Source organism: Lytechinus pictus, chromosome 2 (genome assembly GCF_037042905.1).
Source record: "Lytechinus pictus isolate F3 Inbred chromosome 2, Lp3.0, whole genome shotgun sequence".
NCBI lineage: Eukaryota > Metazoa > Echinodermata > Echinoidea > Temnopleuroida > Toxopneustidae > Lytechinus > Lytechinus pictus.
The window spans coordinates 1,896,422-1,908,331 of record NC_087246.1 but is presented as its reverse complement, the minus strand read 5'-3'; the positions used below and the strand labels follow the sequence as shown (position 1 = coordinate 1,908,331).

General features: G+C 35.9%; 1 protein-coding gene across 2 annotated transcripts in view; it reads left to right on the top strand.

Moving 5' to 3' along the window:
* Positions 1-220: 220 nt before the first annotated feature.
* Positions 221-11,910, top strand: part of LOC129255021 (uncharacterized) — a 30,285-nt gene continuing 18,595 nt past the window's right edge. For both annotated transcript variants that reach the window (XM_064107104.1, XM_054893569.2), the window contains exons 1-4: positions 221-735; positions 8,644-9,206; positions 9,791-9,914; positions 11,267-11,459. In XM_064107104.1, coding sequence (XP_063963174.1) covers positions 717-735; positions 8,644-9,206; positions 9,791-9,914; positions 11,267-11,459 — 899 coding nt within the window. In that variant the 5' untranslated portion in view covers positions 221-716. The remainder of the gene's footprint in view (positions 736-8,643; positions 9,207-9,790; positions 9,915-11,266; positions 11,460-11,910) is intronic.

Below are 11,910 nucleotides of genomic sequence, written 5' to 3'. Positions count from 1 at the left end.
GCTCGTAATATTTAACCTTTTCACTAATCTATCTTTTTTTAATTTCCTGAATCAATTCTAGGCATTACGTACAAGGGATTGAGCCATAAGACCACCAAAATAAACTATATTGGCTTCAATTACTGTGACGTAACTTTACACCCCTAATTTGGAAATGGTATCCTCTTATTCATGTCCTTCCTTTCTATTCGATATCGCTCTGATCGCTTGATTCTATCTTACTCATATCGAAAAGTTCGACGGAAGTATTAAAAAAAACTCACTTTAACCAGCTCATGACCGATTAAAAAACACTTTAATAAGCTTTGTATCAAAAGTCGCATTGTCAGGATATCATATACGCGATCAAGGTATATATAGCATGTATACCTTGGTACACTTTGATTCTCATACCAAACAATCATTGATAACTATCAATTTATATCGTGGTCTTCTTCGCGAACTTTATTTTCAGTGAAAAACTTTCATTTGTGCTGAACAAACAAGTGTTCATACTTAAAAGATCCATGGATATACCTTTCGTGTGCCTCGTGTGGGTAGACAATTTGGCTTGAATCTTGAAACTGTCGACGGAGAAAGTTTCTACGGATTGTGTTTTTACTAACTATATTTATTCGGAGTGGATCAAACCATTGTGATTATAATCAAGTATTGTTTATGGGGGCAACGATGGAATAAATATATATTACCTTTTAACTTAGAATTTTTATGACGTCATGGATTCAGCAAACAATGGTAGGTTATCAATTTTTCTATGAAGTCTATTTAACTGTCCTTAAAAATTCCATAATTATAGAATAGAGTTAGTTTTAATGGGTCTCTGATGACTAAAACTTAATTTTTATCACGTTGAAAATACCATCGTAATTTTTGTTTGACAAAACAGCCAAAGTTAACATAAAGTTACCGTGTAACTAAAAGTTATATACAATGGTGCATTGAAATACGATTTAAAAACACTATACATGTCAGCATACCATTCTTTAGTACTTCTTTTATTGAAGGTATATCCGTGAAATCTGAAATAGAAATACTCCGAAAAAAAAAAATTTGCCCAATCGATCGTGGGCCCGGCGGCCATTGTGCAGCGCCAGAATAACATAAAGAAATTAAGCTTAATTAGGACATTTATTTGATAAACATTATTGATTTCATTATTTGGGTTATTCAGCATTTATATAAACTTTAGAAAATACGCAGGATGGTATACATGTTTATGTAAGCTTATGTTTTTTATTACTGCTTTAACATGCATTTCCTCTGTCATTTCTGATCACTCGCATTTGTTTTGTAAACCATGGCGATCCGAGAGTGCATTCCTTCTCAGGACTTCATTAAAACCCTACAACGGGTCATCAAAATAAATGATAAACAAACAATGATAATAATAAAAATATTCAAAATTTAATCAGTTTTTATTTTTATGTGATTTAGTAACGCATCGATATGAATTTGATATTAAATGAATCACCATGAAAACCATTTACTGGCAACGTTTACAAAGAAGTTTCTGATCTCCTTGATCCCCTTTTTGCATAGTTTTGTTTCATGGGCCTCAATCAACCTACTCAAAATGGAAGTTCACTGTCACATCAAATATTGATAACCTTTTCAAACTGCATTCATGTACGAAATAATTTTTATAAAGAATTGTCCTTACATGTCATATAGAATTATGCAAGAAGAACAAGTTATATTGTTCAAACACATTTGGCCTATTTTTCGATTTGTTTTGCCTTGTGCCTTGTGCTGTATATTGTGATGACTTGTGAAACATTATGTTTCCACCTGTCATTTCAAACATTGGAGAACTTTCGATCAAAAGTCGACATCGCTTAAAAGTCTCTAGATATGTTTGTAAAAGTAACACAATGATGAATGATGGATATCAAAGAAAATAAAAGTATCAGAAATTATTTTAATGACTTTACTCATGACGTTGCACGTCTATTTCGTCTTTATTTATAATGCTAGGTACCTCTTTAGCCGATTTAACTGACAGGACCTTTAATTTAAAGTGATTCACTTCCCTCCAAACCACATGCCCTTTATTCATGATCATATTTTCGAACTTAAACATTGTGAGTAACTATATTACCATGGACTTGATGATTGATACTTTTATTTATAGGGATAGTAAAGAATTTATGTCTTTTAAAAATAACTTCCATATCCATAGAAACAATGTTTAACATACACAAGAGTCTGTCTTGCGTCATTACTCCACAGCTTTTTATATGAGGGTATGGACGTACTTCTCTGTCAGAGAAATAGGTCCATGATGAGGGAATGTTCTTGGATAAGGTAAATCCGACTCCCATTATCTGAGTATTATCTTTTTTTGTATAATACGAAACATTTTGAAATGTGAAATATTTCATATTTTTAGATTCGAAGATAAAGTGGTAGGGTATAGGGTTAACCATAGGTCCATGGTTAAACAAAGGGTAGAAGTTGATCATTCGATTAGTGAGTGGAATTTAGAGCGGAGCATTTGTCGCTGGTGCAGATGTCATGGAAACATTTTCAAGGGTATGATAATGCAAGGTAAATGTTTGCAAAAGATTGGCCAACGTAAAAAAACAATCGAAAATATCGAGTAGGTTCAGTAAATTCAATGCCTTCATTCATGGCAAATCCCTGTGGATAATAAGGTGCATAATTATAATATGTTAATATGTGCTCAAAATTAGTTTCCATGACATTTGCTCCTGCGACGATTACTCCGCTCTAAAGATTTTTAGTCTATGTTGGCAAACATTTAACTTGCAATTTGTTTATGAGACTGTTGAAAATACATAAACTAACAATGTATACGGGTTTTAATGGCTATCTAAGGCTGCAGATCTACTAGTCTTTTATGTATATAGATGTCATCATGAATGGAGTCTGTATTATTACAAGCATTGATAAATCGGCATGACTTCGTTTATTGTTGTTCCCAAATGATTTAATGACACAATAGGCACACCGATGAAGGATACTTTTGTTTTGGATTGATAATTACAGAACAACATTATTTCTAAGCATCCGACGAAAATAAACAAAGCGTAATTCAGCTAACGCTCGAGCGAAATAGGATTTTAAATTGATGGTTTGCTTTGTCATGATGAGATGTTTCCGGTGGAAGAATTAACTATTTTTTTATGTGTGTTTGTTTCCACGAATCAGTAAAGAAATGTCATGTCAATGTTTGGGGGTTGTGAGGGAAAACATTTGCTTGTCTTTAACTGAGCCATTCATGGGGCATCGTGGTCTAGTGGTTGACCCTCGTCTTTCAATCTGAGGGATGTGGGTTCGATTCCAAGCCATGACGTGTTTTCCTTCAGCAATAAATTTATTTATCTTATGCTCAACCCAGGTGAGGTGGATAGGTACCAGGTGTGAATCTATTCCTTGAAACGCAGCGCGTGTAACAGTTGCTCTGCTGAAGCCAGGGTAATTACACTCCATTACTGTAGTGACGATAAAGGTAATAAAAGAGCATTTATACTAGTATTGTGCAGCACTGTTATAACATATTCTACTATTCTTAGAGACTTCTATTTCCTTTATGCTATAAAAAACAAGGTTTACAAAATGCTGAGAATAATAGACAGCGATATATCTGACAAATTTGAAAGTGTTGACTTCTCTAGTAAGGTTTTTGGTCCCCTAGCATCTCTTGTGGCACGAGATATACCTTCTCCCACTGGATGCTGATAAAGGGCGATTCCATGCTAGAAAAATCAGCAATTTTCACGACTTTTTTCAACCTGTTGTCCAAAAAAAAAGAGGAACTTCCATTTGATTTGTGGTGATAATAAAGTACTACTGAGTAGTCATGTAAAAAAAATGACATCCATCATTAATATGTCGTTCATGGGGGAATTAGAGGTGAAAATGTTATGGGACACTTCTGAGTCCCGTCCGACACACAACATTTTCACCTTTAATTCACCTACAATCAAACAGTTTTTGTTGGTTATCACTTTTTCACATGACTGCCCACTCTAACTGTATATTTAACAAAAAAAGAAATGTCATTGCTCAAGCATTCAGCTAAAAGACTAGATATTGTCGAAATGTCCCGTACGACACGTATGGAGTCGCCCTGAAATCGATATTTAAGGAAGGCATCTGCCCCCCCCCCCCCCGATCGCCGGCCCATATATGCAATCCTAATAATATATATTAAAGTTTTATAACGCACTTTCCATCTCAATTCGATGATCAAGACGCTCAGCTTATGCAGTTTAAGGCATGATCAGTCTAACATTGGAAACTAAATCTGCTGCATATTCTCGTCAAGAATTAGTATCTTAGTTTTTAAACTGTCAAGTCATTAGTTCGTCATATCGGGTTCCAAACATGTAATATAGGAAGCCACTGCTAGAAAACAAACGGAATTAAAGGTTAAACCCGGTTTCCTATTACGAAGATCCAGACCGGGTCCCGTTTCATAAAGACTTCCAACTATGCTAACTTTCCATCAAGGGCAACTACCATGGTATATATTATAAATAAATAATCAATCACATTCACTGTTTCCGTGGTAGTTACAATTATGGCAATGTTTGTAAGTTTTTATGAAACGGGTCCCAGTCCCCAGATTCTAAGCACCAACCCTGTAAATGTATGTTTTAGTGAACTCTTCTAAGGTTCAACATGGGAATGAAGCAAAAGTACAAATTAATTCATTGTGTATATTGTACATTCAGGTAAACTTCATATCGGTGCATTTTTACATTGACCATTACTGTATGTAGGGTCATCGCGAAATGCTTTTGGGGTATATTTTTTATTCAAAGTATGATTGTGTTGGTCTAATATATGCTGGCATTACATATAAACAGTGGCGTTTCTACGGGGGGTAAGGGGGCACGTGCCCCGGGTGCCACTTTCAAATCTTGCATGCCTTTACCAAGTGATGAATATTTATGCCAACTTTTGATTAGTGACATACTTATTTCTCTTCAAGAATTCCAACAAACAGTCTATGAAATATTTCAATTTCAAACGCAAATATCATAACTTTTCATCTCTAGCTGCGGGTTTGCATTTGAAAAGCTAATATTCATTACTTTGATACGTTAATCTTAATTCTTACAAACAATTCTGAAATACAAATTTTTCTGGCTTAATTTTCAAAGCTTTTTATAACGCGCTGATTTGAGAAGGAATAAACAAATCCTCTTTTTTACAAGCAATCCTTTTATTGCATGGTTAGGATATATTGATAAAAACTCGTATTACACCAATGAGATAGGTACACTCTTACAATTTTGGGAAACATAATTTTCACACAACAATTGGTTAAAAATGTATCCAACTCTGGGTAGTTTTCAACCAATACGAATACTGTGTAGTTTTTACCCAAAGCGCACACATTATTGGTTTAAAACTACCCAGAATTGCATAAAGTTTTAAACATTTGTTGTGTGGACAGAATGTTGCCCAACATTTTTAAGAGTGTATATCCTTTTCATTAATTCCAAAAAAAATAGTCCTTAAAATTTTCCCCTTGGTGAGTTTATCAAAAATTTCAGCTCACCCTTCGGCTTGCGTTTATTGCTTAGTTACATACGCATATTGGGATTACTTGTTCCTAAAATGTCCCGATCTCATGTTTAAATATCAATAATTTTCAGCCCGCACTTCGCGCTCGCATTAATTTTTTATAAATTTATATACATCATGTTAATGATTACAAAAAGTGCTTAGAATATTTAGTCTTATGATCTAAAATAAATTAGGATCGCGCTTCGCCCTCGTATTCGGTCGATTTATTTAACGAGATACATGTCATCTCTATGAATTCCTAAAAAAGGGACTTTTTAAATGCTCCTTTTCAGGTCTGAACATCAATAATTTTCAGCTCACCCTTCCCGCTCACATTCATTGTTTAGGTAGCTAAGCATCATGTTTATCTTTACAAAAAAAATAAAAATCGAGTGTTCCGTCTTAACGTCTGTTGAAAAATATCATCGCACTCGCATATATATATATATATATATATATATATATATATATATATAAAGAGGCGCAATTTTAGCACTTGCCTCGGGTGCCGTTTGTCCTAAATACGCCACTACATAGAAATGTTGCTTTCAAACAATTAACAAAATATGTATTTTAGGTTATACATAAGCAAAATCGCCTGTCATACATTAAGTTGGATGAATTCATAAGATTTCGCATGACTTTAAAACACTTTTTTTTTCGTTAACAGTCCAAATGCAATTATTTTGTAAGCATTCTTCATGCACTGTTAATTGCCGAGGAAGATGATTTGAGCTCAAATCTTGACAATCTGTATTCCTGTTTGTTTGTTTTTTGCAAAACTTGCACTTTACAAAGTCATGCAGAGTGAAAGGCGATGCGTGATATCAAATTTAGAACCATCTTTCATAAGCCGATGAATGATATAAGCTAATTGATATTTGAGAGCAAACATTTCATTTCAATTTATTACTGGATTATGGGGTCTAGACAAATCGAAGTTCTCGTGCATTTATTTCACAAAACAGACTTTCTTGCTCTCAAAATAATCGTTTGTTTTTCGTGCCAAACTGCCATCCTATCCCCCCCCCCTAAAAAGTAAAACTAAATAAATAAATACATGTGCATAAAACAACGAGCTTGTGGCGTATTTTCCTTCGGCAAGAAATTTATCCACATTGTGCTGCACTCGACCCAGGTGAGGTGAATGGGTACCCGGTAGGAAGAAATTCCTCGAATGCTCGAGCGCCCTATCAAGTTATCCGTGCTTAAACCGGGGTAATAATAATAACAGGGCATGCTGGGAGAACAGTTTTCGGAACTGAAGTGGCTACCCTGGGTAAACATGCCGTTATTATTATTATTATCATTAACTTGTTCACCTATACTCAATTAACGTCTAGGCCAATTTATTGCATTGTAGCATGTTTGCGAGGTTGGTGTAGAGACATAGCGGGGTAATATTTATGTTTGGTTTTGTAATATCCAGGGGTGTAGAAAATCGGGTAAAAACTTTTACCCCAAATGTTATTCATGAAAAATCATATTCATGTTCCCTCCTCCCATGCATGGGTCCCGCCTTGATATAAGTTTATCGTCTTATTTGTTTGTCTTCTTCAGATCCCCTGTTTAGTTGACCAGTATAGATTTTGTACCTATTATCATCATTTTATTAGATTCCTTAAAGGTAGCATTTCGTTGATTCAGTCGAGTTTCTACAAGAAAGGTCTAAATAGACTTACACTAGGTGACTTACCAACCAAGTGAAAATCCTGCAGTTTTTAGTCCGCCCAGTAAATCTTTTAGGCGCGTTTCCTGATTTCCTGTTATTGCTATCTCTAACCTTCCCGTTGGGTTGGGGGGGGGGGGGTCAGCGACCAAACTAAAGAGTGACTTCATTGTATACCTGTGTCATTCACATGCATGGATCCAGGAAAGATGGCACATTGAAAGAAGTTGTTGTATTTTTTGTAAGAACATTTTGAAGAATTTGACACACTTCAACCCTATTCCATTCATCATATTACTGACAAAATTACATTTAAGTCGGTATATTCAAGTCTCTATTGCTAAATGTCTAATTTCGGTGATTCATTTACATGATTAGTAGATTTTTCAATCTGATATATCTTTCCCAATGGGGTTGTGAAGTTGTGTAGTGAAAAAGAATTCGTATTCCCAGGGTGTCAACAAATGGTGCTTTAAATAAACTTTGCCTTGTAACATGATCGTGACTTGAGGTTTTTAGAACTTTTTTGGCTAATGAAGAGTCATACTATCAAGGCGTGAAATCACGTCTATCATGTAAACGATTATTAGAAATGACAGATATTTGTTTTTTGAAAAGTGTAGTAAGTTCATGTTTGAGATTTGTGTTAATTTAAATTTCCTTTGAAAATTTATTCAAATCACACAGTATCAATATGTCTTATATTGTTTTACATGTAAATATGATGCACTTAAAATAGATAGGATACTTTTATATTTCAATACCGCTTAGAAGTGATTTTTTTCCACTGGACATTGGAATTGAATGGATGACAGTTTCTCATCTGGTCCTGGATTCTTTTTTAGTTCGTCCAGTTTTTTGTTTTTGTTTTTTAATAATCGAATAAGCCCCCTCTTACATATTTATGTATTAACTCGTAATTCCAATGGATTATATTAACTTGTTGTGTAGTGGCAGACTATTAAAATATAGAATTAATCTTGTCAACCGGATTTGTGGATTACCAAAAACAGTTTTACATCCAACCCTGGATGGCTCCCAAGTTTGTCTTAGTATTAGACTCCTGTATAAGCATGTTAAAAAAGTACCTCATTTCCTTCACTTCATGTCTCTCCGTAACCAAGGAGTTGTGAATACCTTCAAATTTGCCTAATCTTCTTTCTGTGTCAATACCTTTGTTCTATTATTATCATGGTTATAATTTTGAGATATGTAACTTTTCTGGTCGTTCTACTGCTTACCACCCATCTACAATAATAATTATTTTATCTTTGATGTCTTAAAACCTGTACAGTAATTAACGTACGTTACTGAATTGAAAAATACAAATGAATGAAATTGTCGGTGTGTAGGTCATTTTTTTAAATTCTTTTACAAGTTGATGGAAATTCGTATATTGTCATTAATTAATTGCATACTTGAAATTCTTTCAGGGAGAATTATTCGTTCGAGTAGCCTTTCTCGACTACAGGACGAAGATGAAGATAGCAATAACAAAAGCCACGATGGAGAAGACTACCAAAATCAATCTTCACCGAACGGAGCAGTACCTCATCCTGGTCACCGCTACTACACTCCTCAACCTGCTAAGAGGAAGGCCCTGAAGCCTAACCCATCGGTAAAAACTCACATCACTACCAAGCCACAAATCTCACAGAAACCCCAGACACCCCCTGTCCAGGAACATGGCTCCAGACAACCGAAGCTCACCCTTACCATCCCTAAACGAACAGGAACCTTCGGAAGCCCTAGCCCGGACTCTGGAGAGCAGACTGGATCGTTGGATACCAGTTTAGACAGCGGTAATGGAAGCGCCAGTGCTGGAATACTGACAAAGCGAGCCTTAAAACCACCAAGCGCCCAGGTCAGAGCAAGTATCGCCAAGACTAATAGTACATCAAGCACACCCAGTACGGCAGGAAGTGTGTTTACACCCGAAGGGCTCCGAATTACGCCGGAATATGACGAGGGCGAACCCATTCAACCAAAGAGGAAGGTATGACAGCTTCACTGTTTAAAGGGATAGAAGGACTTATATGAACCAAATTTCTAAATATAAAACAAATCAATTATAATCTAAAATCCAATTGGACTTTTACGAGACTGTCATGATGTTGTGGGTGACATTTGTAAATCAATAAAGTATATCCTTCTATTGAAACAGTACTTGTAGATTGAAGTGAGAAAATGGTCAGTGAAATCAATTCATTTTTGTAAATTGTAAAGTGGGTATAGCGATATTCGCTAACATCAGACAACATCACTTCTCCCGAAAACAAGACGTCTACCTCAGTTTTTCCCCTCGGGAATGAATTTGTTTTCAGTTACGTCTCTAACATGAGTCACTTGCCTTAGCTGATGATCTGGTTAAATTTGAATCACTACATATTGAGTGTGACCTTTACAGCAGCCAGTTAACAGCACCAATGCCAACTAAACAAAATACAATACAATATGATAAATCAGAAATGTGCATACCATGTCTCCTTATTGTAAAATTCTTGACAATCTTGAGTACTTCGAAATAAATATATATATATTTTATATAACATAATTCTACCATCACTTCCTGTCTCTTAGGCACCTACTAGGCCTCCTATTGGTCGCCGGAAGTCTGACCCGTCATGTAACTCTCGAATCAGACGAGCAGCCGCTGCCAATAAAGAAAGTATCAACGATTTTGACGATGAAAACACGAAGCCTAGTGAGTTACTCAACGATCAGCAGTATTTTCTCTGCCATGGCATGACCATTATCATATTCATTTATGCGACCATGTATTCCACTCCCATTACAAGCCCACTACCATGTACCTCAGCTCATATATTAATCTTTTTTTGTTAATTTGAGTTTGATATCATTTCATAATACTGCTATTATCACGATAATAGAAAACTCTGTCTCCATACCAGTTGCTCCATTGTGACAGGGGACTGAACACACTATTCAGAGCTCTATAATCATGACGTAAAAGTATTAACCATGTTATGATTTTGCATGCGTATGTATATTTTTGTCTAATTCATTATTCTAATCAGGTTGCTTTAATGTTACATCAATCAAGAGGAGACTATTGCTTGCATCCGGGTATTTTATCATCCGGGTATTTCGTCATTGCTGGTGAGATATTAATGTTGAAGAACTAATCTTAGAAAACATCTTAAATTTTGTGAACTTATGAACTTTTTGTAATCGGTTGATAGACAAAACTTCTCGAGCACTCCCTCTAACATTCAATTACAAAATGGATGCGGTTTTATGAAGCCAGTTCTGAGCTAATGAGATTAATGTTTGTTTTTATCACTGAGATGTGAAAACGATAGCCACTTCTAACAAATCGTATATAGTTCGTAATTACCGTTATTGAAATCAGACGGAGTTAGGTTAAACGACGTCTTAAAAATGTTGAAGAAAATTAAACAAGGCACGACATCTGTAGCAAAGCAACTCAATGATGAGGGCCATGCGATTTGTGTCCATGGTTTATTGGTAGAAACTAGACGAAGTGCATCTATATAGAAGGAAGAAAATCATATGTATGATAATATAAGAATTTTATCGATAATTGGATGATTTAATAACCTCGTCTCATATTTATCTTTATTTAAGATGCATATTTCCTATTATATCATTGCCTTGAGATTTTTTTTGAAATGCTAGTCGCTATACATAAAGGGTAGATCATTAACTTTTAATTAAAGAAAATGAAATACAAATAGATCGGGACTTATTCCTTGGGTAGTTATGTATTTTTTCTTAATTACTTACTCCCCCCCCCCCCTCTCTCTCTCTCTCTCTCTCTTTAGAAGTTATATCTGTATCATCAACTAATAACCTGCAATGTCCAATGAAGATATGTGGACTATAGACACGATAGAGTAATCTATTTCTATACATATAATACCTAGTTTCTTAAACAATCTCTTGGAGTCGTCTTATTTAATGCCAGTGGAAAGCACATTTCTGTGTCTTGTATCTAGTATTTGGTCAGTACCACTAATCTTTAAATTAAAAAAATAAAAATAGATTATCATTGATATGATCGTTGTATCACAGGAGTATCTCGCAATAGGACCCTTGAGGGAGGGATATCACCTTCTGAGATGGAGAAGTACATTGGGAGTCGTCATCGTTATTTCACCCCTCAACCAAGCAGACGGAAGTTTAGCTTTCGAGATGGTCAGGGTCGTGTGGCTTCTGGGAACAGTTCACCTGCTTCTACGTTACAGCATCCTCCTCAATATTCCAGGTCAGTAAACCAGAATTATGTGGTTTGTCCTTAACCCCCCCCCCCCCCCCCCCAACGCTACGCCCAAGCAGCTCTCGTTGCGTCAAATAAAAATGGCCATGACGCAGTGGGAACTGCTACAGCGCTCGGAGAGCGTAGCAAGAACTATTATTGGCATGGCATAGTGTGCATGATCTCAAGAGACAAATATACCGCTCCATGGACTTTGAACATGTCCAAAGTCCACGTAGCGGGAGCGTTGTCTAAAAAGTTCCCTAGTAATGACGCAATAAGAACCTACTGACAGGTCCATCGATGTGGCGGATACTGAAAGAACGTGGCAACAATTTTGTCCATGTCTACTGTACTCCCACACTGACCACTACTCGGCAACCACGCGAACTCAGTTGGCGCTACGTCCAAACAGACGAAGATATGACAAGTCATTGGTGGATGTAGAGAGGACGTAGCG